At 45.9% G+C, this 25,267-nt stretch overlaps 6 protein-coding genes across 7 annotated transcripts in view; 2 read left to right on the top strand and 4 right to left on the bottom strand.

Annotated features, from left to right (window-relative positions):
* Window positions 1–850: 850 nt before the first annotated feature.
* Window positions 851–2,142, top strand: LOC105569606 (ribonuclease P protein subunit p29). The gene is made up of 4 exons (XM_012026201.1): window positions 851–1,036; window positions 1,106–1,242; window positions 1,328–1,715; window positions 1,869–2,142. Exons 1-4 carry the CDS (start codon window positions 1,021–1,023, stop codon window positions 2,006–2,008), a joined length of 681 nt encoding a protein of 226 aa, XP_011881591.1. The 5' UTR covers window positions 851–1,020; the 3' UTR covers window positions 2,009–2,142.
* Window positions 2,143–2,206: 64 nt separating this feature from the next.
* On the bottom strand, window positions 2,207–12,401 carry LOC105569605 (clathrin heavy chain). Its single transcript, XM_012026200.1, has 9 exons — window positions 11,955–12,401; window positions 10,552–10,759; window positions 6,809–9,860; window positions 6,443–6,740; window positions 5,927–6,367; window positions 5,292–5,854; window positions 4,984–5,206; window positions 4,813–4,888; window positions 2,207–4,711 (listed from the first exon to the last, which is right to left on the bottom strand). Exons 1-9 carry the CDS (start codon window positions 11,994–11,996, stop codon window positions 4,584–4,586), a joined length of 5,031 nt encoding a protein of 1,676 aa, XP_011881590.1. The 5' UTR covers window positions 11,997–12,401; the 3' UTR covers window positions 2,207–4,583.
* Window positions 12,402–12,828: 427 nt separating this feature from the next.
* On the bottom strand, window positions 12,829–14,577 carry LOC105569604 (60S acidic ribosomal protein P2). Its single transcript, XM_012026199.1, has 4 exons — window positions 14,478–14,577; window positions 13,739–13,911; window positions 13,354–13,455; window positions 12,829–13,031 (listed from the first exon to the last, which is right to left on the bottom strand). Exons 2-4 carry the CDS (start codon window positions 13,908–13,910, stop codon window positions 12,961–12,963), a joined length of 345 nt encoding a protein of 114 aa, XP_011881589.1. The 5' UTR covers window position 13,911; window positions 14,478–14,577; the 3' UTR covers window positions 12,829–12,960.
* A 792-nt stretch (window positions 14,578–15,369) lies between these two features.
* On the bottom strand, window positions 15,370–17,911 carry LOC105569603. Its single transcript, XM_012026198.1, has 3 exons — window positions 17,808–17,911; window positions 16,480–16,736; window positions 15,370–15,940 (listed from the first exon to the last, which is right to left on the bottom strand). Exons 2-3 carry the CDS (start codon window positions 16,728–16,730, stop codon window positions 15,790–15,792), a joined length of 402 nt encoding a protein of 133 aa, XP_011881588.1. The 5' UTR covers window positions 16,731–16,736; window positions 17,808–17,911; the 3' UTR covers window positions 15,370–15,789.
* Window positions 17,912–18,198: 287 nt separating this feature from the next.
* On the bottom strand, window positions 18,199–23,554 carry LOC105569589 (WASH complex subunit strumpellin). The gene is made up of 17 exons (XM_012026170.1): window positions 23,352–23,554; window positions 23,031–23,133; window positions 22,752–22,943; window positions 22,195–22,409; window positions 21,733–22,099; window positions 21,381–21,656; window positions 21,085–21,310; window positions 20,749–20,984; window positions 20,427–20,678; window positions 20,179–20,361; window positions 19,986–20,102; window positions 19,731–19,903; window positions 19,395–19,657; window positions 19,121–19,304; window positions 18,837–19,060; window positions 18,598–18,751; window positions 18,199–18,511 (listed from the first exon to the last, which is right to left on the bottom strand). Exons 1-17 carry the CDS (start codon window positions 23,471–23,473, stop codon window positions 18,358–18,360), a joined length of 3,441 nt encoding a protein of 1,146 aa, XP_011881560.1. The 5' UTR covers window positions 23,474–23,554; the 3' UTR covers window positions 18,199–18,357.
* Window positions 23,555–23,637: 83 nt separating this feature from the next.
* LOC105569590 (probable RNA-binding protein 18) overlaps window positions 23,638–25,267 on the top strand; it is a 3,868-nt gene continuing 2,238 nt past the window's right edge. The window contains exons 1-3 of one of the 2 annotated variants that reach the window (XM_012026172.1): window positions 23,638–24,053; window positions 24,773–24,870; window positions 25,012–25,225. In XM_012026172.1, coding sequence (XP_011881562.1) covers window positions 24,048–24,053; window positions 24,773–24,870; window positions 25,012–25,225 — 318 coding nt within the window. In that variant the 5' untranslated portion in view covers window positions 23,638–24,047. Of the gene's footprint in view, window positions 24,125–24,772; window positions 24,871–25,011; window positions 25,226–25,267 lie in introns of both variants that reach the window. The other variant, XM_012026171.1, reaches the window with a different exon arrangement.

Here is a 25,267-nt window from a genome sequence, read left to right as displayed (position 1 = left end):
TCATAACTCTTCATACAAGATACAAACGATTGCAAATGAAAATTATTTAAAAACACGTTCTTCTCTGGTCAATTGTGGGCAAGTCAATGAGGGTGCTTTCACATGGAGCGTAAGTTGCGTAGCGCAACCTTCGTATCGCCAATCACAGGACTAGTTCAACGGAATTATTGAAACGGTTCTATCAGCATGATCCTGTGATTGGTGATACGCAGGTTACGCTACGCAATTTACGCTCCATGGGACGTCGCCCTGACTGTGTCCAGCAGAAGTTAGCGCTTGCTAAGCGTTTTGCGCTCATTGGATTATACTTTCAGATCTGTGCTGAAATAGAGCTATTCTTCTAGATCTATCCAATCAGCATAAAGCACTTATTAAGCGCTAACTTCTGCTGAACACAGCCAATCAATTGTTCTAATTTTGAATTAGGCTGAAGGCAGACAACCATCCGTAAGCGCTTACGGACTTCCGTAAGCCGTAAACTTACGGTAAGGCAGAGAAAAACTTAAGCCGTAAGCGCTTACGGATGGTTGTCTGCCATCAGCCTTATGCTGTGTTTCCACTGAACGCATCACGCACGATAATCCAATGAGCGTCGAGCGTACGCCGAAAGTCGGTTACTTTTCCATAAAAGCTGTTCGCTCATTGAATTATCCTGAAAATTTCAAACATCAATTTCCATCATCCATCGCACACGAATATCTAGATACAACACTTCTAAAGGCCTGTGTCCCATGATGCTGGAACTTTGTCCAAGTTTCACCGTTACCGAACGAACGGACGTAGTTAACGTCCACTTTTTCAGAGGGCGTATTTATTTCTGAGTTGGATGTCCGCTCTTAGGTTTCTCTTCAGTTTTACAAAGTTTCGATTAGTGTTGTCAATGTTGTCATTAGTATTGTGATCAATTAATAACGACATTCCGCACTTTCAAGAGAACCATGCATTGTAATGATATTTTGACAGAAAAATAATTACGAATTCCGATTGCGATCCGACTGAATTAATTTGGGAGCCGGAACCATGTCGAGCTATGCGAGTAAATATTGGTATATAATGGTATGAATTTATGATTTAATTCTTCTATTTAATAACGATTGTCTTCCAGAATTGTGCTCGCCGCTTCCCAAAAGTCTGACTAGTCATATCAAGATCTGCGAGAACACTCAGCAGTATGTCATCGATTTTTTGCAAAACGTGTTGCCACCGTCCGACCGTAAATCGATTTCGGAAGAGCTGCGAAAAGTACGTAATAAATAACAACATAAATGACGGAGTATTCGTGGAAATATAATTAATAATTGCTTAACAGAGACGTTGCTCTTTTCAGACCTTCATATTTAATAAAATCAAACCAAAGCGCAAGCAGAAGATTGAGAGCGCCAAGTTTCACTCGGCCAGGAAGAGGCTGCGCCTTGGTCTGGGCAAGGTCGGCAGCGGGAATCAAATGAAATATTCCGATCTTTTGCCCTTGAATCAATTGTGGCTGCAGTACATGCGAGAAGCGCTCGGTGTCGAGTCGTTTGCCAGCATCCCGATGAGTCCTAGCAGTCCAAATTGGGAGAGTGTAAACCTGCAATTGATAAAAGCCGATTTCCACGGCGCCAGGATCTCGATCGACAAGTCAAGATGCCCCAGTCTCGTAGGAGTCGCGGGAATCGTTATACAGGACACAAAGAACACCTTTAGGATTTGCGGGATAGACAATGTTGTTCGAAGTATGCTAGTGTAAATTTGTCGACGTTTGTCTTTGCATTAACAAGCATTGTAAAGCATTTCCCGCTTTTATAAACGTTGGCACCATCAATTTCTTGTAAAAGTTTATATATATATATATCTTGGTATTGTTAACATCTTTTCACTGTTTTCAGCAATACCAAAGAATGTGGTCAAGATTAATATTCATCTGGACGACGGTGTGACATTGAAAGCATTTGGAAGGGAACTATCTACAAGGCCTGCAGAACGAGCGGTTAAAAAATATAAGAATAGTTCAATTGTCATGTTGTGATAGATATTTTATATAATTATATTGATAGAGAATTGATGCCGTCCTCCAAGGAGATTCACAAATTAGCGTTAAATCTTGAGGAAATGATGTCGCGAAGGAAAGAAATGTGATAGAATAAATTGGTGTACAGGTAACGTTATCATACGTGATTAATTCCGTAGAGTAATCCTCTTCGCCCAAAATTACTTTACTTTCGTATAGATGTTAGAATTCTTTTATTTCTTCATATCTTTCAGCATTCCTTTGCAGATTATTATCGTAGGATATTACAATTACAGGATATTACATTATTGGTAATGTAATATTTACTACTTACATGGTACAGTATTTATATATATAGTCGTATATATAATATAGCATTATATTTATATATAATGTATGTATATGTGTAAATCTCTTCGTGTCATGTGTCCATATGGAAAGGTGTGCATAACTATTGAACAATAATGTAGTCATCTTGGAAGTGTGTCCACCCATGCTCCATTAAAACCGCAGTGGTCAAACATGACACTGATACAATGATAATCATTTTCAATTAGTACAACAACTATATTTGTTAATCAATCTCTACAATTTCATTGGCTAAAGTTTAGATCAAAGTGAAACAGTACCAGGGCATGTTACCGACCTCCTCCTCTCTCGTCCTAACGCTTTTATATATGTAAATATATACAGCTGGATCACTGCAAGATCAACTGTGGAGTACCAAAAAGAGACGAAAGTACCGCGCGATCAAGAGGACGAGTAGAAAACGAGACGAACAAACTAACTTCGCTCTTTTTTTCTTACTATTACGTAATACAAACTTTTTACTTGGGCACAGTAGTAACGTGACCTGTTCGTCGGTACAAACTCTCGCTCTTCGCGCGCTTTAAAATAAAGACGACTACACAACTATAACCCGTTATATCTTGAGATGTGATTAAAAAAATGAGATATCTCTCACTAAGTGATATAAGATTACACGTAGCATGGTAGCTTACATTTAGGAATGTTAAAGGATGTACTACAAAATTAATTTGTTTTTTTTTCTTAATTGCTTGTCGTACTTGATACATATTGAGTCCTGATGCGTCGACGTAGCACTTTTTATACATGCATAAATATTTAAAAGAAAAAAAAACAAGTGCGTACAACAAAAAATACATCTCTGTCGGTTTCCAGAGAGGTATCGCGATATAATTCATCTTAATACTTGTATAATTTAGGCATAGTTCGTAACAAGCTACGTGATGAATAACGATCAATTATCTCGGATAAGATATTATGCACACAAATATGTGAAACGAGTAGAAAATATTATCGAAACTCTAAGGTGTGAACGTATGTGACGGTGACGCTCGTGCTGGACTTTATCAAATTAACTTTAATATGTTCCTCGAACTCTAGTTGTCTGCAATTATCTGCTTGCGCAATGAGTAACGAAAGGTTAAAAGCATGATACACGATGTAGATCGGACAAAAAAGAAACTCGGGCAAACTACTTTATGTACTACGGTACATTAATGAGACGATAAGATCTCGCCGACAATTTCGGGTATCTATGATTTATTTTATGATTTATTTCGTTTACGCAAATCAAGCTAACTCGGCGAACACGTATCTTCGCATTATGTTCAAGCAAATGTACATACAGGATAGAGATAGAACGATGTCATATGTCGTTATAGATAGCGCCAACAAGATTGATGTCTACAGCTTTTCTCCCCGTCTCGATCTCGTCGTTACAATACTGATATAACGATACGCGATCTACCCCAGTCTAAAGGATACGCTTGTTACATTTCAATTTTGCGAGGGCTCAGTTAATTTTCACTGTGACTCATCACACGCTAAAATGTTTCGAGGATGTACATCTCGTACGATACCAACATTTTTCCGAGGATAAGAAAAAGAGAACGAACGAACGCTTTCAAACGTACGTTCTGTACGTAGTTAAAGAAATTTCGCTTGAACAGCAAATAGTGGGTAATCTGTACACAAATACGCGATGTAACTGATCTACAGTTGATTTTGCTTTCGAATTATTCACGAACATTGCCCAAAAAAGCTTGCTTCCTGTTAGTAGCCAAAAGAAAGGCACGTAGACGCACACATATATGTGCCAGTAAAAGACAGGGAAATTATACTTTGCTCACACAACGTATATATAGTTCTCTTTACTGACCGTGCAATGATAAATAATTTAATAGAAAAGTCTCGATAATTTGCATTAAAAAAAAGACAATTTTTTTGTTTTGTAGTTTTTCTTAAATATAATTTTTTTTCAATATGTTTTTCGCGCAAAATCCGCATTAAACATCTATTTAAACCGTGAAATATAATTGTTTGCTCGACGTTTCCCCTATAAATTATAGATTCACATTTAGATAGCGTGTGATAGCGTATTAATGCCGTTTCTCCATGCATTTCGCTATTTGTTACACTATTATCATGATCTAAATCGTGGCAATTCATCGTTTCTAGTGATATTCATTCGTATTCGCTTTGACGATATTAAGCTAACAAAACAATCTCATTCTACCTAAACTTTATAGAAAAGTAGACTTTGTTGATCTGTCTCCTTAAACGTATTTCACATACCGTAACCTTGGTAGGCTGCGGTGGACGCATACACTTGTGCCGGTGCACCGTATACGTTTTGAGGCGCGTAGCCAGGTGCCATCATTCCTGGCCCTGCAGTCAGCATTAGCTGAGGTTCCGCTGTAAACATGCGACAGAAAGGAATGTCATTAATGTGGAAAACGTTGCCACATTTATGAGATCCATATTCACGACGAGAAGACGTTAAAAAGATCACTTACGCATAATCATAGGCTTATGTTCCTGATGATCAGTTTCTTCAATGCGTCGGCTCTCGGCCTCTTCTAATTTATCGACCTGTCCATACAAACAACGTATTTAATAAGAATGCGAATACTACCGGCGGTATAAGGACACAAAGAGCTGGATGTACGAATATCCTTCCTCTTTACCTTAGTAATATATTCCCGCGCGACTTGTATAAGATACGGCATTGCGAAATGTAAAATGCGATGTCTCCAGGCGAGCTCCAAGATGACGTCCGGATGAAGTAAATCGTAACAATGAAATAGGCATGCCGCGAAGCAGTCCTTAGAACCTCTGTCCAAGAACCACTCGAGTAATTCCTCGGCGACTTCTGCATTTCGGGATTCCGCTGCATATTCCATGGCGTCCCTGTTATAGAATTGACGGTTAGTAAAATTCGCACGTACGTACATAGCGTAAGTGTATCCTCGATTTAAATAACGCGAGGCGTTACCTGAACAGCCGATCCTTCTTGCACAGCTCTACAGACTGTTTCCATCTATTATTTCCCTTGTATAGGTACGCGGCGATTCTCCTGAACTCAATCAATTCGTGTTTCTCGAGTTGCTGCGCTAACGCGATATTATCAAAATTATCGAACGCATCGATCGATGTTCGAAGACCTTGGTAATCCTCTTCGTCAATCAGCAAGCCGTTTAAGGCTTCGTTAATGGCTTTGTTGTTGAGAGCCTGAACCGATCTCAAGTACGGCTTTACCAGCTGCAGATGATCGGTTCGCGTGAAATACGCCACCGATCTGGTGTGATCCATGCGCGGAGCGAGCACGAGCAATATGTCGTTCAAAAGAAGGGGTTTATATTCCAAGTAAAATTGTATAGCCTTGTAGTAGAGCTCGACGTTGGCGACTTTAGTGATTACGTCTTTGAAGTGGCCCTCTCGCCAAGCTTCCGTAGGATGTTGCATCATCGCGAGGACCGCGTTATCGTACTCTTCGTACTTGTCGTACAGGAACACCAGCTCGGCCCACAAATGCGCTTGTTCCGCTGCGCGTAGCACCTACGAGTCAATCGATTTTATTTTCTCGAGTGATGAAGGAATTTGCATTTTTTGTATTAATTCGAGACCCACCTTCGGTATATTGACGCGCGACCAGAAGAGTTCCAAATGTTCCCTCATTCGTTGAGGCTTGTATTTGCTGTAGAGAATAGCTAGCTCGGTGAACATTCCCATGTGAGCCCGTTCGAGTCCTAGAGCAGCTTCCAAGAGGTTGATGAGCTCCTCAAAGTGCCCGCGATCTTGGTAGTAATTGATCAGGTCCTCGAGCTCGTCTGCGTGTACAACTATGTGCAGACCGCACATTTGGGCCAGGCGAAACTCGCCGCTGTCCACGCAGGCGAAACAAACTTCCTTCCAGGTGCGCGTCGAGTTGGCCTTGCGCGCGCTATCGACGGCGCCCTGGAATTCTTTCAGATGCACCAGCGTTATAGCTAGACGCGCAAAGTTCGACACGTTGTTGTAGAGGAGCTTCGCGGCGTCGTACATCTTGTCGTCGAAACACCTGTCGCCAATCTGTAAAAGGAACAATACGTTCGTAGAATTCGAGTTGCGCTCGCGAACGACGCGCGGGCAAACGACTCCTCTCACCTTTTGTATATCGGCGTGATTAGGGCCGGATATAAATTCCTCGAGGTCCGCGAGCCTGTTGGTTCGCGCGTATGCGTATATCAATTCGCTCTCGATAAAGGACTCGCGTGCTTTCTTGCGAGCCATTTGGAGATAGCGCACCAAGTCTTCCCAGTGCGAGGTCCGATGTGCGGTTTCCACCACGTCCATGTACGCGGACGGGTCGTCCGCTTTGATGAAGCTGTCGATCGATTCCTTGACCAGGCCTTGCTGCAGCTGGGCTCTGGCGAGCTGCGACCACACCGGCGGCTCGTTGCACCTACGCAGGAAAGGGTGAGTTTAAGCAAAACGCACCAAAACAAGACGCGGAACGCGTATATACCATACCTTTCCGCAAATTCGTAAGCCCTGTCCAAGTTGCCGACTTGCTCGATCAGCACCTGGATGGCCGACGTGTTGACGTCGAACTTTTTGAAGATCGCGAAAGCCTCCTCGTAAAGCTCATTGTTAATAGCGATGTTGGCGATGTCCGGAGCGTCGTAGTTATCTAAGCGATTAATGTACTCCATGACGCGCGTACGATCGGCCTTGATGGCGGTCAGTATCAAGAGATTCTGCAAGTTACGGTGGTCGCTGAACACGCTGCTGTCCAGCACTATCTTCTCGAGAAGCTCGATCAGCTCGTTAGGCAAGTCGGCCGTCATGAAAGCCTTGACGGTGACCGATATATCCTCGGGATCTTGCGTCTCGGACAGCGCCGTTTGAACGACCTGATCGATCAACGGTCGCTTGTATGGATTGCTCTCCAACAGCACCTCCGCCCAAAGATCGGGATCTCGGCGTCTCACCAGGTATCTGGCCTCGCTCTTGAACAAGCTGTTCTCGTTGCACACGCTTATCAGCTCGCGGTCGCACTGGCCACGCTCGTACGCGATGCAGGCCAGATGGGGATCGCGCTTCTCGCAATACTTGCCGACGACGCGACTGTCGTAGAATTGATTCTCCTTGAGGAATCTCTCGGGATTGTTGTTACTGTCGATGTAGATCTTGGCCAGGGCGTTGTGCGTGGCCGGCTCGACGCAGCCCTCGTGAACGCGAGACTCCAGCCACGGCAGCAGCAGCTTGAGCCGATTTCTCTTTTCCACCTCCTCGACCAGCTCGTCGGTGGAGAATTGTCCGCGCACCACCAGTATCAGATTCTTGATGATGTCCTCCGAACAGTCGACGTCCAACAGCCCGCCCACGACCACCGGTAGACGCGACGGATTCACCTTCTGGACGTAGATCTCGATGTACTTTTGCAAGTTATTGCGGTAAAGGTACAGAACGAGATCGTGAACGAAGTCGAATCGATCGCACACGATGATCAAAGGCAATTGATCGGACAGCTTCGCTTCCTTCAAGAAATTCTTGACGCGTTCCGGATTGTAGCAGTTGCTCTCGCGACATATGCGCTCCACCTCCTTGATCTGGCCGGTCTTGCACGCCGCCTGGATGTACTTGAAGTGCACCTCTTGATCCTGGCTGAAATTCACGATGGAGCCCAAAAAGTAGAACAGGCCCTCATAAGACTTGAAGCTCTCGAAGAGGTCGATCAACGCCTTGGTCGTCAATTGTTCGTGATACTTGGTCGCGATTTGTATGCAGATCTGCAAGTTCTGCCGTATGTTGGCGGTTAACATGGCCTTGAGGCATTCGAGGGAATCCTCGACGGACAAGGTGCCGAAGAAACCTACGAGCCAATCGGGCGAGAGCAGATGCGTGTGCACCACCGCCCTCTTGATGTCATAAAGATCCGTGTAGTGCTCGAGAGCGCGTTGCAACAGGCCAGCCTTCTCGCACAATTGCGCGACGTGAGCTCTGTCGTAATGGGTAAACATTTGATTGCCCAATATAGCGTCGGCCACTTGCGGGGCGGACATTAAATTCATCTCTAAAAGGCGGGTCTGTAAGGCACCCTCGCTCGGCCGATTGTTCTTGAGCGCGTCCAGCAGGAACGCCGTACATTGCTGCACCATATTCTGCTCCATAAATATGTCAACGATCTGATTGATGTCGGCCAGCGAATCGTCGTCCTGAACCAGCATCTGCGCAAACACCACACCCTGATCCGGATTAATCCTCATGACGTTCCGCAAGAGGAATATATAGTCGGGCGTGTACGAGACTTTCTTGGCATACAGCACGATCTTCTGAAATTGGCCGGTCTCCGCGAAGCATTGGATGACCTTGTTGGGGACGTTGGCTCTCAAATAGACGCTAAGCGCCAACGTGGGATCCGCTTGCTTCACCAGATCCCCCAATTCCTCGCTGCACTCCAGCTTGTCCTCCTTCAACCACTTTTCCAGCAGCTGCTTACGTCCCTGGACCAACACCGGCCGACACAGCTCCAACGATTCGTACTTATTCAGCTGCCCCTGATCCAGAAGAATGCCAAAGTACTGCAGGAGGGGCGACGTTTGGCCCTGCGTAGCGGGCACCTGCTGAAATCGTTGGATGGTCGCGGGGGTTCTCAGTATTCCCTTGGGCGCGTTCGCCGCGACCTTCGCCGCCTCCGCGTACTGACCGTTTTGGAAGAGCAAATTGAATTTCCTCACAAACAAGTCCTCCGCGCCCGACAGATTGTTTCTCACGGCCATTCTCAGCGCCAATTCCGAATTCTGCAACACCCCGTTGATGTACGGGATTATGTTCTCCTCGTCCACGGAGACGGACAAGACCTGGCCTTTCCGATTCACTCCTATTATACCGCCGGACGCCTCGTGCGGGGCGGTAACGAAGATCGTCTCTCCCGAGATGCGATTCATAAATATACAGGTCGCGGACTCGATATCGTACATATGTATATAACCGTATTTCGTGATTAAATATATGACGTCGTACTTGGAGCTAACTTGCATGGCGACGGGAAAGTCGTTTCCGGCCTCGGGTGGGAAGAAGACGTCCACCGCTTTTTTGGGAAACGGATGGTTACCGGAGGGCGGCTGGCCCACCTCGATGATGTGAAGCTTCGCGCCCTGGACCGTTCTAACGGCGAAGCAGAACAGATTGCTCGCCTCGGCGTTACCCTCCATCTTGAATTGGGCGAACGAGGCGGCGTGTCCCTCGATCGGCTGCGAGCATTTTCGCTCCACGGAATACAGCTGCATGGCGCCGACCACTCTGTTGTGCTGCGCCGAGATACCGATCAGCAGCAGCCACGTCTGCTTCGGATCTGTTCTGTAATTTATAATTTGGCAGCCGTTTAACGACGAGTGACGTTCAAACATCTTATTCGGCGTCGAGTCGCCCTCCATGGACCAATGGTACACCGCAGTCTCCGTCACTAGCGCCAGCGTGTTCAGCGATATCCATTTCCAAAAGACCACGTCCTCCGTCATTGTGTGAGCCTTCATCTTCGACTTCATCTCGATGTTGAAGATCTGGAGTGTCTTCATGGCTAGTCAAATACAAGCAAATATTTCTCTCGGCAATTCTTTCCCTCGATATATTTTCGTTGTTACCAGGCTCGCTTCAGGAAAAGGCGTGCAACAGGCATCCCAAGATTGCTCTCTCCGAGTTACAGGTAAAGCAAACTTATCGAGAATTCGACTGCTTGCGCTAGTGTGCACCGAGTACACACCTGGTTAACAATTAATCAAAAAATGAAAAACCGGGCCCATGAGCCAGTTTCATTGCAACCTCAAGTCGTTCTCTGTCTTATTCCAACTGTTACTTTAAAAGGAGACAAACGTGAATTAAACTAAGATTAAAGTTAAGCGACGTTTGGTAAAACCGGGCCTGAGGCTTGCTTACAGTCAATTCTTATATTTAAGGACCGTTTTAATCTTATCTCTTGAAATATTTCTCACGCCCGTTTCCACCAACGCAGTTTAACTTTCTTCATATCTTTTTCTAGCCTTACGACTTAGAAGAAGGTAACAAGTGATTTCTCTCAACCGAGATTGAAGCTAATCTGCATTGATAAAAACGGGCATCGCTGAGTGAAATAATCCGTATAGCATCCATACGGATCGTTTTTTTGGCTAAATGCTCTTTCAACATTCTATTTCAACACATCTATCTTCTGCCGTTGCACGCTCCTTCCCGCCGAGACCGAGCGCACTCGCACACGGCGTGTGCGCGCATACCTTTGAGAGCGATGACTTTACTAGCGGGATTCATAATTGCGGAATCGGCGGATATCGGTCTTCTGATAGGATTGGCGGAGTCGTTCATGTCGATGATCACCACCTGGGCAGTGTCACCGACCTTCTCTCTAACGCAAATGAACTTGTCGGACTCCATGGTGAGGGTGTTGAAGCTGACATTGTTGGCGTTGATCCCTACAGCCGTGAGCTGCAAACATAAGAGACACAGACGGTCTTGTATCCTTCGAGCACGTAGAATTATCTCTCTCCCCGGTTGCAACATGATTCGAGCATACAGTTTTAAATGAGTTGCCTGGGGAGCGGAGAGGAGCGAGAACTCCATAGATAGCGTTGTACCCTTCAAGTTTGTATCACCCTTCTCGGAGATACGACTCGAGCCTACGATTTTAGGCTGTTTCCTGGGAAGGGGGGAGGGCGAGAGCTTTATTGTCAAATCACCTCTATTGACATTCTTTTATAACAATGTAAAAACGACCGACGCACGCGCTCACCGACAACAACCGAGCCGAATGTCGGTTGCGGGCTGCGCACTATAGCCGGGAAATTGCGGCAGAACGTGTACGGGATGAATTCGAAGGCAACGGCCCCGACAGCGCGTGATATTATCCGTGACGACCATATGTTGCCAAAATAAAGCTCGGCCGCGGGCTCGCGGCGCGCAGGGTGCAAACAAACGGCGCGCGGCGCCCGCCGTCGACGGGAGTCTACGTGGATGCGAGGGCATGCCTTCCGTTCCGTTTCAACGGCCGAACGCGGTGACGTCGGGACGAAGGAATGCACGGGGAGCATCCGATAAGGTGGTACGCTTTCGGCAAAAGCGGAAACGAGGGGCGTATGCGGCAACGATAGCGTCCGGCCCGGGCGGTGGGGAAACCGACCGAGGGCGAGAACGCGATATCGCGTCGAATTCCAGGCGGATATCGCGCCCGGGATAACCTGTGCCACGAGACCCGCGCGCCGCCGAAGACCCGCCGAGGCGAGTCGGCTCCGCTCGAGAGTCGGGCGTGCGTAACGTCATCGCGAGACGCGCGCGGGCGAGAGGAAAGGAGGAGGCTCGGAGAGGGGAGGGGGAGACGTTGCAACTGTCAAAGTAACGTCAGCCCCGAAATATTGCACTTCCGTTCCGGGGGAGAGAGAGAGAGAGAGAGAGAGTAAATCGTCGATACACCGACGGGCGCGAGCGAGCGAGAAAGAGCGAGACGGTGAGAGAGGGGGAGGGGAAGAGGAAGAGAGAGAGAGAGAGAACGAGAGATGCGGGGGCAGAGAAAATGTCCGGTGTCTCGGGAGAAAGGCCGACGTGGTAAATGCCAAGTGACGGCGCGGGCTCCCCTCCCCTCCCCCCGGGGGGGATATCGCGGCGGAGACGAGAGGCGAAGACGTACCTGCAGGTGTTCCTGGAACCTTATGGGCAGTAGCTGCGTCATTTTCGCCGAGGTGGCTCGCTGGAGTCCCCGCGGAGCGCAAGAGAGAGAGATAGAGATGTTCCCAGCCGCTGCTACGGCCGCGTGCAGACTTCAGCCCCCGTGTGCGTGCGTGCGCGCGGTGGCTAGGTCGGCGCCAAGATCCAAGACCGTGCGTCCCTTCTACTTACGGTGCTCCGTACCCGGGTCTGTCGTCGTTGTGCGCGCCGCTCTGCCTCCCCGAGATACTCGGCATCAATACGTCGAAGCGCGAAACCGACTGACGGAGAGCGAGGTAACGTCGCTACTCGCCGCTGACACCCATCATGGCCGCCAACGCCGCCCCTCTATCTCGAAATAGTTCCCGCGTATGAGGAGGGTCCCCCGAGGGGGACGTCGCCGCCGCGTCCGCGCCGCGCGCCGTGAGGTCGACGATAACGCCGCCCGGGCGATCTTCTCCGTCGGCCGGTCAGCGCCGACGTTCGCGATGACGTTAGCGGAGAGAGAAAGACAGGTAGATAGAGAGAGAGTCGGGCACGGCACAAGCGCCCAGCGACACCAGCGGAAGAATACAAGCAGCGATTTGACACGATTGGACTCGGTGGCGGATCTCTCGCGCATCACTCCCTCTCCTCGCCCTTCCCCACCTGCGAGCCGCCACGAGCGAACCGCAACGGCGCACGAGTGCGTAACGTATTTCCACGCAGTCGATTACGACTCTCCCTCCCACCTTCCCGCGTTCCCTCTCTAATTAAAGTACTTTTTCTCTATAAAACACCCCGAAGGTTATCGCCGGAGGTTTCGCGCGCGACGCGAGGACGACGATTGGGACGCGGGGACGTACAGAAGCTGGGGATCGAATTAAAATACGCTTTATTCGTCAGCAGTAGCGTCAGCCAGAGTCTACGACTTGTACAAGTTGGAAACCACTGCCGCAGAATGCAGCGCGTCTCGTTTCGACAAGATAAAAATCGTAACAGCAGCGTCTTCAGTCGAACAAGCCGAAGCCCATGTCATCGTCCTCTGATTCGGACTCCTCCTTTGCCGGCTTCTTCTCCTCTGTTGAAATCAAAATTATTAGTTTCGCTCGCCTATCATCAGAGACATGAATACGTCTCGCTTTACTGAATTCTTTCTTTACGGGACACTAACAGTCCGAGAAACCAGAGGCAAAAAGTGCAAGTTCACGAAAGGGTTAACGCATAGCGTCCACGACGCTAGAACTTGGATCAAGTTCTAGCAATGCGAACGCAGGCCTTTAAGGCTTAAAGATTGCTACACCTATCGTGAACCCGGACTTAACTCGGCTGAATCCAAAGGCCTGTGTCCAAGTTCTAGCATTGCGGACACAGGCCTTAAGATGAGAAATTGATGGACCCACCTTTCTTCTCCTCGACAGGAGCTGCCGCACCACCGGCAGGAGCCGCAGGAGCGCCAGCCGCGACCGCTCCTCCAACCGGCATGGATGACAGTTTCTCTCTACCTAAAATTACAAAAGAAAATTATACTCAATCGCGCTCTCGGACGATGCACAGCTCCGTGCGAGAGCGTTCGACTCGCAGACGGCGAGTCTCGCGTTCAGTCTCAAACTCTCGTCTCACGTTTGCTCCAATTTTGTAACAATTTGACTAGAGACTCGAGTAACAAAGGAATCGCAAAGTGAATGGTAATCTATCCTGGGAGTCCCTGTTTCACTCTCCTATTCGACTTGAATTACGGAGAAGGCGGTAAACGTTTTTGAGCATTAAAAAGACGCATGGACGCACCCTTGGTAATGAGTTCGTCAATCGACTTCCCGTTCAGTTCGGTGATGACCTTCTTCAGCTTCTCAACGTCGGCCTCGATCCCCACCGACGACAAGATCTTTTCAATGTCATTCTGGCTTGGCGAGGCTTTGCCCCCCAGAACAGCCAGCATGTAAGCGGCCACGTAACGCATTCTGCAAAGCAACAAGTTAAAAGGATCAATGCGAGGCTCCTCCACGTGACAAGAGCTATTCTATACGCCGGTTGCGCTCAGTGAGAGAGTTCGTGTCCTTCACAGATCACTCAGTCGAAAGATGGTTTGGTCATCATGAAATAGAAAGCTATAAACGTGCACGCGTGACACGCCTGCGGTTTGCATAAAAACTATAAACATCGTTCGCGTGTTCGGAGCGTGACGAGCGATCTCGGGGGTCCAGATATCCGTGCCATAACCTGTTACACCTGGCGCGAGAATTTCGCGCCTCGACTCCCGTCCCGCCTTTGCAATTGTATTCGTTCTACGCGTTCGCGGCACAGCAGGCATTACGGGATTTACGGGTCGCGGATCATCGAGAAGCAGTATTGTTCGCGGACCTCGCGTCTCGGACGCTCTCGAACGCGGCACGCGGAATCCGGCGATAATAGAATTGCTAAGTGCGATCGGGCGGGAGCGTCGATCACCGCGAACCGCAGACATCCCGGGCGACTCGAAACGTGGAATATTATTCCCCGTAGAAGCGTGATTCGGATGCACACGTACCTTTAAGTCTTACGACACGAAACGTGGACCCCGCTGAAACGAAAGCGAAACGTGCACGGGCGAGCACCGGAAGAACCGGAGTGAAGCCGGGAGGTGTTAGTGCGACGAGACGGCGACAGATGGGCCCTCTCGCGTTCGATTGTCGCGCCCTCTCGGTTACCTTCGGCGGTTAACAGCGCGGTTGCGCTCCAAGTTGCCGACTGCTTGGTTCTGTTCCGTGCTACGTTGACAAAAGCTTATTGCGCAACGTTGTAAAAACACGGGGCGAGACAAACTTTATGGAGACCCCTAAGTTTTTCGAAAACTATGCATTTTAGAAACAAATGTTTGAGACAAAAGTTATGCGGTTTGTGGTACAAAAATGTTTACCGAAGTTGGAGTACTATTGCAACAGCATATTCTTGCCAGCAAATCAAGTCCAAAAAGTCCTGTATCATTTTTGCTCACGATAAACAGCTATCGAGATATCGTGTGAAGATTAGTTGCCGAGTCTTCTTTGAATATATATTTAAAAAAATATCAGACAAATAAAACATGTTTCGGACAAAAGTTGTTCCGATTAATTAATAGAAAAAGATGATATAATAAAAAGCGCAGGTTTCATTTAAGAAATTCAAGATTACCTTCATGCAACTTTCAGCAGATTTGATCAGAATCCCATAGGATTGTGCATAATAAAACCATATCTGTATCCACATTGAGCTATAACTGACACATGATTTCAATACGAAATTATACATGCACTGCAATGAAACGGACAATCGCATATTATAATTTAAATTATAACTGTAACATGATGTAAGAAAGTAAATTACAATGCAAAATAAATTGTTTCTACAGACGTTAATCGCAACCACATGGAAGGTGGTCAAGAGAGCAGAAGCGAGGGCAATTCTAAAGAGGAGAATGTGCATTTATTTTTCCCATCTACTTTCCTCAATTTTACACACATATATTCTTCAACGTTGAAAACAAAGGAGAGAAACAGTCAATTATACAATTCATCTATTGATATAAACGTATATTGGACATCATTCTAGGACAAAGTTTAATCGTATATCGATCGACTGTCGGGTGAAAGAAAAAGGAAAGACGTCCCTCCTCCTAACCGTTCCTACGCGCACCTTCATCGCGGAGAAACAATACGAGGGAGGCAAGAATAATAAGCATCTACACGATACTCGCGCGAAGACTCGAGAAATGTAATAAGAACAACGCATATGCTTCCAGGGTAATATCGAACGTTTCGTCTGAGACTCTAAGATGGGCGTCCCTCCGAAAACTCGCCGTTCGCGTCTCGATCGCAGGGACTTTAAAACAGCTCGAACGTCCTCCCGGGCCTCGAGGGTTCCGTCATCGGTTCCTCCTGATCGCCCTGGTCGCTTTGCATCGAGAGCCGCGTCAGTTTGCCAGCCAACGCGGGATTCGTCTGCATCATCCGGAGTAGCGCGTCCGTGGACACGCTGCAATCAAGTTAACATTTCACGCCCGGTGAAATTTCCTGCGATTTTGATGCCGCGACAGGACAGTCGGCGGACCGTGCCCCGATTAACTTAATCAAGCGATTGCGATCGCTCGCAGCAAGATTTCTAGTTACGCGATCTCTAATCTAATCTCTCTTTCGAGCGACTATAAATAATTTTATATTGTTCTGACAATCTTGCAGACTCTAATCGTTGATTTTGTTACGATTGAGTCAATCGTAACTTAATCCAAATCAGAGGCAGCGTTGGGAAGTAACTCATTGCTTTTAACGAAGTTACGGTTACAGTTACTTTTTTTGGTAACTGTAACTTAACTCAGTTACAAGTAAATTTCTCAACCCTGGTCAGAAGTAATCATAAAATCTCTCCAATGAGTTCTGCATCATAGTCGCCCAAAGTCGTTTATAGCAAAGATACACGAGAATTTCCTCATAATTTAATTCCACGCAAGACGGTTCCAATTCGATCTTTTACTTTGATTTACTTTATTACTTCCCAGAGCCACTCGAGATACTTACACACGCGGGAGGTTCCTCAGAGACGACAACAGGTCTCTCTCGCGCCCGCTGAGATCCGGGGCATCCGCCGGATTGTCCCTCTTCCCGAATCCAATCGCCGTGGAGATGTACTCTGGTTTGAAACCGCGGATCTCCCTCAGCCTCGTCCGGTGCTTAAAGAAATGGGGATAATTGCGATCCTTGGACGCCGCTACGGTCGCTACGACGAAGGACCCCGCGACGATCACCAACACTATCGCTACCATACGCATGATTTCCTGACGCAAAAAGAAAGAGAAATATCGAACGCGATAATGCATAATTACGTGCGTTACAATGTTGCAAAGGGCAAATTCTCTTTGCGCGAGCTTTGCATTCATCCTTAATTAATGATCAAGCGACACATATCTTCACTTCCACAGAGTACGAATTTCTTACGAGGTCTTGCCAGAATGTCGGAACATCGTGTATTGATCCGCACAGACATCATTGCGCAGATAATCTTAATGATAATTTATACTTACTGCGATACGACAGCAATCGATTATTAACATATGCATGACATTTGGATTTTATTTTCGATTTGCCTAAAGTTACCAAAATTGGTAAAAGTGAGATGACAACTTCTGCTTTCGCGCTTGGATCGTTCCGTTACATAGAAACAAAAGCACTGAATATTAGATTACTAATAACAAAGAGAAACTAGATTACTAATAACAGATTGCACCGGTTAAGTAAAAATAGAAAAGAATCTTCAAATGATCTCCATGTCGGAGAGTATTTAAGTTTCATTACGAAACTCTTGTGTCGCGGACTTTTCAACGTGATTCTTTTACAAAAAAAATAATAATTTAAATCGATTTAGAGATCTTTTCTCGTAGAATAGTTTACCGGATTCAATTAGAATTTAATTTAACAAATTGCGTAATGACCGTAAAATTTTTTGGTCGCATTCGCGGTGAGAATCGTCTGTATACGTTAAATCGACATTTCTCCGATCTTGATCTCTTCCCGCGGGTGAGAGTCGAGATCAAAGTTTAAATTTTAGTGATACGCGCTGTACACGTATCGGCACCAGATTCTCGATGATCCCGGATAAGAAGAACGTCGACTTGATTCGTGCGTGCCTGAGGAAGAACTGGGCTCCGCGAACAATTCCGCGTCACTTTGTACGAAGCCGCCGACGTCGGCGTCGCGGCCGCCGGCGACGCCGTCGTGGCCGCCGTCGACGCCGCCGGCGATCATGCTTTCCCGTTAATTTCATTAATGCGTCCGGCAAATCGTCGTTTTATCGTCGCATTGAAATCTCTGCCGATGAAATGGCTCCAATCGCCGGCGAAAGTACCTACGAAGACACGCGCGAGCCGACGGAGATGCAAGGAGAGACGCCGGAACCGCCGCCGCCGCCGTCGCCGTCGCCGCCGCCGTATGTGCGTCGTCTAGCCGCCGATGCGTATGCGAAATTTCTCTGCAGTACACGACGATCCGTCTCTCACGGGGACACTCTTCGTGATGACGATGCCACGCCCACGCTTTTACGTAATTTACACTGTAGGCTACATTCGTCGTACACGGTTTTTTTTTTCTGCGAACGTTAGATCTGGCTGATAAGAAATTAAAAAAGCAGAGGCGTAATTAAATTGCGCAAGTAGTAATTTCCTGAGTGGCTGAACTTTCAAATTACGAGTACAAGGAATTTTTCTACAAGGTAGAAGATGTAGAAATAAAGAGGTATAAATGTCCATTGAAAATCCTCTTTATCCTCTTATTTTTATTTATACAAAATATATATGTATGTGTATATATATATATATATATATATACACACGCACGTTTTTATAATGTACTAATATATGATCATTTACAATATGTAATGTTATTTCACGTACTTCAAACACATCACTTTGTCAGTTTGACTAGGGAATGATCTAAAACGACGACAGGTATTTCTTTAAGAATGAGAGAGCGTGGAATGCCTGAATATTTCACAAAAAGCTCCAAGAAGTGAAGATTAGTAGCTCCTTCAGTTTCTGCATCACCTCCCGCTTTCATACTAAAACAGTAGAAATATTCTCATTAGTTAATACCTCAAGCGATGTTGTATTATCGTGACAATTAGGATAACAAAACCGTCTCTACCTCTCCACAGTGATGAACGACAGGACATACATGCAAAGATATTTCACGTAACGATTCATCACAGAAACGTGAAATTGACGGAGAATCGTTTGTATTCCTATGGCAAAGACCACAGCGTCTACGGGGTCCTGATACCTCTTGCTCAACAGACTTGCTGTAACAAATATGTAAAATATCTCTTACACTTGATCTGATTACAGACTATAAAAATATATATTGTACATGTCATATAATTGCACCTGTATTTTTGCAGTAGAATAATTTATTTAACTGCGACGCTGTGAATAAGAAAATGATAATAGCTATATTATCTATCTTTGGTGTCTTAATGTAAACTTTGTTATGCGGATCGCTGATGCCGGCCCAGTCCAATCGCACGCTAAGTTCATGAAGCAATTCGCTCTTCTCCGTTTTCTCAGTTTCATTATTGCTATCTTTTTTCGCTATCTCGCATAAAATAGCCCTAAAAAGTGAAAGAAGTCAGACGAGAGGAATCGCGAAACTAAATAACGTTTCCACGTACGTGTTTAATGTACGAAGCGCCGCTTCCATGTGCTTCGCTTCAAATTTGCACGCGGTGTTAAGCTCGTACGCTATTTTTTTCCTGAGTAATTGATAGTGGCCTATTTTCAACGTCCACTCGAGCGCCGATGACCACAGTTTGCTGCTGCTAGCGCTTATGCAGTTGTGAAGCTTTGTAATGTTACCTGAGGCATACGCGTCCAATATCTTAGCACATGTTAATTATCCTCACTTTTATTGCATGTACTTTTCTAATGCGCCTGGAGCTCTCTTACCTTTAGCACTGTCCAAAGAATTTAAAGTGCTCTCGCAATCTTCTAACAGTGATGTCCACATTTTGTTCCGTATGCTTTTTTCTATATAGTGAACCAAAGTCTCCAGTTCCATGACAATGTAGAAAGAGATGAGCTTGTCCAGCCCCGACAATCCCGGCGTGCCTATCGTTTCTAGTATCATCGAGAAAACTTTGTAATTCAAGACCTCATTCTGCGACTTAACATCATACCACGCTAGGGAATGTTCTATGTACACGGTAGTTCTAAAAGAGAGCAAGTGAATTAGCAATGCCGTACAATTTATTTCGTAAGATCAAACTCGAGATAACGTCCTACCGGGGATCAGTAATACGAATAAGTTCTTTGGCAAGTCTGCCCATGAATGTCAAGGAATTATTGTCCGTTGAAAATACGTGCTTATCCTCTTGGAATTGTCTCCACGATTTTCCTGGTAGCCAGGACCAGCCCCTGCGTTCTTCCTCGACCGCGTTGTTTATAATATATGTAATCTAAGGACAGAAACATTTAGAATAGAATGTACGCGCGTAAGAGAATATTTTTGTGCTCGTATCGAAATTATACAATTCTTACTTCTTCATGCCATATCTTCAAACTGTTTATGTTGATGTAATCTTGAATGTATTGGAAAGATTTTCTGTATCCGTCCATAATTGAAGATAAATTACTCAGTTTTTGTAGAAGCGATGTCTAGGGAAATGTATACAATAATTTTGAGGCATATAATTTTAGGGAGTAAAGGAGTCTCTCATTCATCAGAATTTACCTTGGACTTCTGATCAAAATTGAGGCCGTTCTGTAAAGCCAAGGTAACTTTCTTGACAAGCTCCTGACGTATACCGTCCTCTAAGAGACGATGTGAATCGACCCTTAAAACTCCTAGAGAAACGCTTCGCAGCGACAAAACGCCCTTTGTAAAGACCGACACGGCATATGTTAGCTTCGCCATCTGTAAAAATATTAGTTTTCTGTTTAATAAGCGCAACTCGTAACAAGAATTCTTCGCGAAAGTACCTGTAATCTCTCGGCCAGTTGCGCATAATCTTTAAGTTTATCTTTGGGCAATTTAGTCGGGATCTCTTTAAATGAATTCGTTTCAAGGTGCACTATCTCCGCTAATAAACCGAACACAGTTTCAGGTATAATTTGCAAAACGCGCCTGGCGTATCCTTCTAATTCTCTACTATAATATTGCGACACCGAAGACAAGTCCGCGCTTCGTGCTTGGTTCACTCTCAGCAATGGAGTCTCCAATGCCGACGCCATCTAAAAAAAATATAACGTGTGAAATATGTAATGCGTGTCATATAATTTTTAATTGTACACGCGTATTTACTTTAAGGAAAAGAGCCTTCAGTTTGATGACGGTCGGCGGATTTTCCTTTATGCTCGCCTGCATTACGTCGATAAAAGATTCCATAATATTCCACGCGTAGCAGCAATCGGTCACGATATTCAAACTTATCATGATATCTTCAGATATACTGCCCGTACGCAACATATTGTGTAGAGTCTCACGTGTGTCGGCGAGATATTGTGAAATGTGTAGATTATTTTCCAATTGATGAAATTCTGAGGGAAGAAACACAAGATATCGATAGCATAGTACAAATGTTTGTATAAATTTATATCTTTAAACATAATAAATATCTGTCGATTCACGTTTCTTTACCCTGAACTTGTTCCAGCGCTTGCAGTAACTGTACTATCTTCCGCCCATCTTCTTGCTTCAACGAGTCAATGTGCTTACTTATTTCCATGAACCACGTATAAAGGTTCTGGTTCTTATCAATACCATCTAGAGATTTGGCGCCTCCAAAGATTTGTGCAAGATCAGTTATACGTTCAACACATATCCCTTTGTCTTTCAACCATTTGGCTTCTTTTCCGAGCAGGAGCTAATGTACAAAAGTGTATCTTAATCCATGTAGACATCGTAACGAGAATGACGAATGATTTTAAACGTACATCTTTATACATCTGTTTAACATCCTGTTCGATTTGAGCGGTGCTCAGCAACAAGCGTAGACACTTTACTGTGGTATATTTGCTTTCCATCACGACTAATTGACGTAGACTACGCGAACGTTTTGAATCCTCCAACGTTATGGTGGGCGTAGCGGTGTGCAGAAGAATCCAATGTAACGTTACGTTGCATTCTCTCACTAATTTGACTAAAGAACCTGTTGCGTTCTCGTCCATTGCGCCCGCCAGTTGCACCTCTTCGGTCTCTTGCGTTAATTTCTGAAATGTTTTTTGCACCAAATTGCAGTTTTGCATAAAAGAAACTCTGTGAAAAATTTCCCAAACTTTTACCCACGTCCATTTTTGCTCCGTACTTTTGCGCAATTCCTTTCACATTTGAATTCTCAAGGGTATTATTCAATGCCGTTCGCGCAGCTTTATACGGTGACCACCAGTCACACAGATTGATCACTGTCCCCATATAAATACTGATTACCCAATTGTCGGGAAAGAATCTGTCTACTATCTCCCGCATAATGGCAGTTTGTGTATGCAATACAGTTGGTTTAAACGACAAAATTACGACTAACATTGATGCTTGCGTGGCGACAGCGGTGCTACGATGCTCCGGATGCGGAAAAGCAAGAGTTTGATTGTAAATCTCGTCCGAACGCAGCCGACCAACAACGAGATCCACCAAAAAATCTCGTAAAGGTACTCTCCTAAAAACAAATATATATTTTTATTATACTTTAGCTGTACTTTCAGCCAATGAATTACATTACCCTTTTTCCTATGTTCAGACTATATTACACACTTGAAATATTCTTCCGGATAATTAGCTGGTCTCTTGGACAACGTCCTCACGTATCCCGTTGAACGGAGCAGCATACAAACGTCATCCACCCTCGTCGAGGAAGACCGCTGGGCGTTGTATCGATAGTAGGATACCAGTAACCTTTCGCGTATTCTCCCTTCAAAGTGATAATCGACCAGCAATAGCATTACGCCGTACAAGTACACGGCTTCGCACTATACAAAAGTTTAGTTGCGTTATTTAAATTCAAGTATACATTTAATATATTAGTAGAGAGAAAAGTCCTTTATGAGATAGTAGGTTTTCAACGTCCAAACTCCATCACAATTTGTTTTTTTCGCAACGATTACACGATCAAGCAATTTTCCACTAAACAGACTTCACTCCAATCAACATTCATAGTGGAATCAACAGACGACGCCTATTAATTTAGCAGAAACCCTGCTATCTCATATTAATAGAAGACTCTTCTCTACATTCAATTTGAATCCAATTCTCCAGCAAAGTTCTGGGGGGTGGGGGGGGGGGGCACATTTGGAAGAAAGAGGGAGATATACCATTAATTGTTTCCCTTCCTCGTTGAACATAATAGAGTCCACCGACTGGTGTATGTAAACTCCATCCCCCAACTCATCGATGTAAAAGCTCAGATCCGTGACATACTTGTGTATACTCTCGAAAGCTAAGTAGAACCTCGTGAGTATGTCTGAAAAGTTATTCCGGAGCTCCTCGTCGGTTTCTTGGAGCGTCTGGAGAAAGTACAACGGGTAAGTTCATGCGTTTCCAACGATAATGCAATTCTCAGAAAACTTGCGGCGGTGAACACCGCTATTTACCGAGTCATCCTCTATCTTTTGCTCGTAAACACTGGCTGCCTTGAAGTATGCAAAGTCGATTATGATCGATCCGTACTTCTGCATCACTTGCTTCGAATCCAAGCTGCAATAATAAGACGGCAATTGTCAAATACTACGCATACCATTGTAATTCCCACACAACAGTAAAGCTCTACTTGAACTTTGCGTTTGCGTTCGCATAACGTATTTATATTATCATACAACAGGTTTCGCGGTACATTGCGATCCGCGTAATAGAAAAACATTCGTCCTGTCGATTATTCAATCAACGAGGCATCTCTCTCGCCCAAACAAACTGACCTAAAGACCGGCGGTACGTAGTCCTTCAGTCGCATTAGTTCGGCTATGATGGCATTCCCGCGGGACACCAGCCGCAGCAGGTTTTGCCCGCAAACATTATTTGCCGCCAGAAAGTCGCCCATTCTCTTTCTTTATCAATTCAGACGGTTTTGACGATCATCCTGCGTCAGCTGTCGACAGGAGCAACGGGGAGATTGATCCCCTCTCCCGCCGCACGCGAAGAAAGTTACCGACGTTACCGTCCGTAACTTTCCTCACCCGCTTCCCGTTTTCGTCGCAACATGGCGGGAGGGCGCGCGGCGAGTCCCTCGATGGACGCCTCTGCGTTGCTCCGTGCGCGATTTACGATCGATAGCGTCTCGCTCGCGGCGTGCGACGGCAGGGGTGGGCAGGGGAGAGGATCAGTACCGTGGGATTCACGATCGTTGCCGTGGAATGCGAGGTAGCCGCGAAACGGCCGGCTCGTCGCGCATCTTCGTCCTCTGATGTGACGGCGAGCTCTCGCCTCTTGGACACGACGAGTCTTCCTCCCCCCCGCGAATGTAGCCGTGAGAGCTCGTTTCCTTCCTCCGTAAGGTTTCGCCAAACGAATCCAGGACTCTTTCCCCTCGAGAAGACTGATGCAACGCTCGCCGACCGCCGGGGTTCCTCGGTGTTGATTCGACTGACTCGAGCGCGTCTCCCCCCTCGCTTGGAATGGAGGTGAGAGCTTGGCTAGGCTGATGGAGAAGAGTCAATTTCTGCGTTCAGCCGGAAAACCCAGTCAGCAAAATGTTAGCAGATTTGTCAGAAATCCACACCAAAATCATAGCCATCTGTGTCCGCATTTGGCTCTCGTTTTGGCGACGGAGTCCGTAAAACATACGCTGTCAACAGATTGTCAGCAGGTCCAGTTGCGTGAGCAGATTTTGCTGTATTTCTACCGACGTGCTGGCAACATGTCGAGTGTATCAATCCCTGCAGTCTTTCTGCCTTCAGAATTTGTAGTTGCCATTTGGCTACCTGGGAAGCTGCCTTGCGGCCGTTGCAAAATTCGCAAATCTTAAATTCAGCCCAGGAATTACACCGATCAGATTTACGAATTTTATAACAGCCGCAAAGCAGCTTTTTTCTGTTGAACGCAGCGCAATTTATAAACGACCGCTGCGACTGCGGCAACAGCTGAGTTCGACACTCGAGCTCAGCTTTCAAACTCGGAGTAATTTGATCGACTGGAAATAGCATTTCGTTGACGCGGATAGATTCATTTGTTTCCCGTTGTTTGGCATGTGAAAAGTATCGTTGGAGATCTTGCTGCAAGTGACCTCGATTGAATGCCGATGATGTTGATCGAAGTTGTCTTCAGTTTCTAAATTGATGTTTTCAAAGTATTTTAAGCTACTCGCTCGTCCCTCGATTAAATTGCGTCGTTCTGTTTACAGCCGGACACTAAAGTTCCTCTGCCGTTAGAACCCATAAAGTCGAACCAGGTTGAAGACAGACGTCTATGGGTGGGCAATTTAGATTTAAGAATTAACGAGTAAGTATTTACATGATTGTAATGTGTCTTTTAAGAAAGGCTTCACCGCAAGGCCTTTCCCGGCGAGCATTGACGCGTGGAAAGTGCCTTGCGTCAGGAGAAAGATTTGAAAGGAAAAACTAACGCTCTTTTTGTCAACCGGTACCAACTCCTGAAACTTGTCCAAAAATACGGCACAATCGAAAAGTTCGACCTGTTGTTTCATCGGTCGGGACCTCAAGCTGGTCACCCCAGGGGATATGCGTTTGTTACCTACAAAACTGTCCAGGATGCCAAGAGGGCGAAAGATGCTTTACACAACTTGAATCTGGGATCTAAGAATATTATTGTAAGATGGGCGCACAGCGTCACCGAGGTACGGTATAGTCACTTCCATTGTACGTATAATTAAAATCTT

The sequence above is a fragment of the Vollenhovia emeryi genome, unplaced genomic scaffold (assembly GCF_000949405.1).
Source record: "Vollenhovia emeryi isolate VEMERY1.0 unplaced genomic scaffold, V.emery_V1.0 DF939123.1, whole genome shotgun sequence".
NCBI classification, from domain to species: domain Eukaryota; kingdom Metazoa; phylum Arthropoda; class Insecta; order Hymenoptera; family Formicidae; genus Vollenhovia; species Vollenhovia emeryi.
Note: the sequence above shows the minus strand (reverse complement) of the source record. Positions and strands in the feature narration are given on the sequence as shown.

Bases quoted from the DNA above. Each gene is read 5' to 3' on its own strand.
- LOC105569606 (XM_012026201.1), top strand. The intron at 1,243-1,327 runs GTACGTAATAAA...TGCTCTTTTCAG, and splicing joins TTTCGGAAGAGCTGCGAAAA to ACCTTCATATTTAATAAAAT. The intron at 1,716-1,868 runs GTATGCTAGTGT...CACTGTTTTCAG, and splicing joins GATAGACAATGTTGTTCGAA to CAATACCAAAGAATGTGGTC.
- LOC105569604 (XM_012026199.1), bottom strand. From the start codon at position 13,910: ATGCGTTACGTGGCCGCTTACATGCTGGCTGTTCTGGGGGGCAAAGCC. The intron at 13,456-13,738 runs GTGCGTCCATGC...TTGTAATTTTAG, and splicing joins TGACGAACTCATTACCAAGG to GTAGAGAGAAACTGTCATCC. The intron at 13,032-13,353 runs GTGGGTCCATCA...TGATTTCAACAG, and splicing joins TCCTGTCGAGGAGAAGAAAG to AGGAGAAGAAGCCGGCAAAG.
- LOC105569589 (XM_012026170.1), bottom strand. From the start codon at position 23,473: ATGGGCGACTTTCTGGCGGCAAATAATGTTTGCGGGCAAAACCTGCTG. The intron at 21,657-21,732 runs GTGGGTAAAAGT...AAAACATTTCAG, and splicing joins AGTACGGAGCAAAAATGGAC to AAATTAACGCAAGAGACCGA. The intron at 19,904-19,985 runs GTAAGAATTGTA...TTCTGTCCTTAG, and splicing joins TGAAGATATGGCATGAAGAA to ATTACATATATTATAAACAA.
- LOC105569603 (XM_012026198.1), bottom strand. From the start codon at position 16,730: ATGCGTATGGTAGCGATAGTGTTGGTGATCGTCGCGGGGTCCTTCGTC. The intron at 15,941-16,479 runs GTAAGTATCTCG...ACTTGATTGCAG, and splicing joins CTGAGGAACCTCCCGCGTGT to CGTGTCCACGGACGCGCTAC.
- LOC105569605 (XM_012026200.1), bottom strand. From the start codon at position 11,996: ATGACGCAGCTACTGCCCATAAGGTTCCAGGAACACCTGCAG. The intron at 9,861-10,551 runs GTATGCGCGCAC...GTATTTGACTAG, and splicing joins TAAAGTCATCGCTCTCAAAG to CCATGAAGACACTCCAGATC. The intron at 4,889-4,983 runs GTAAAGAGGAAG...TTGTATGGACAG, and splicing joins CGCGGGAATATATTACTAAG to GTCGATAAATTAGAAGAGGC.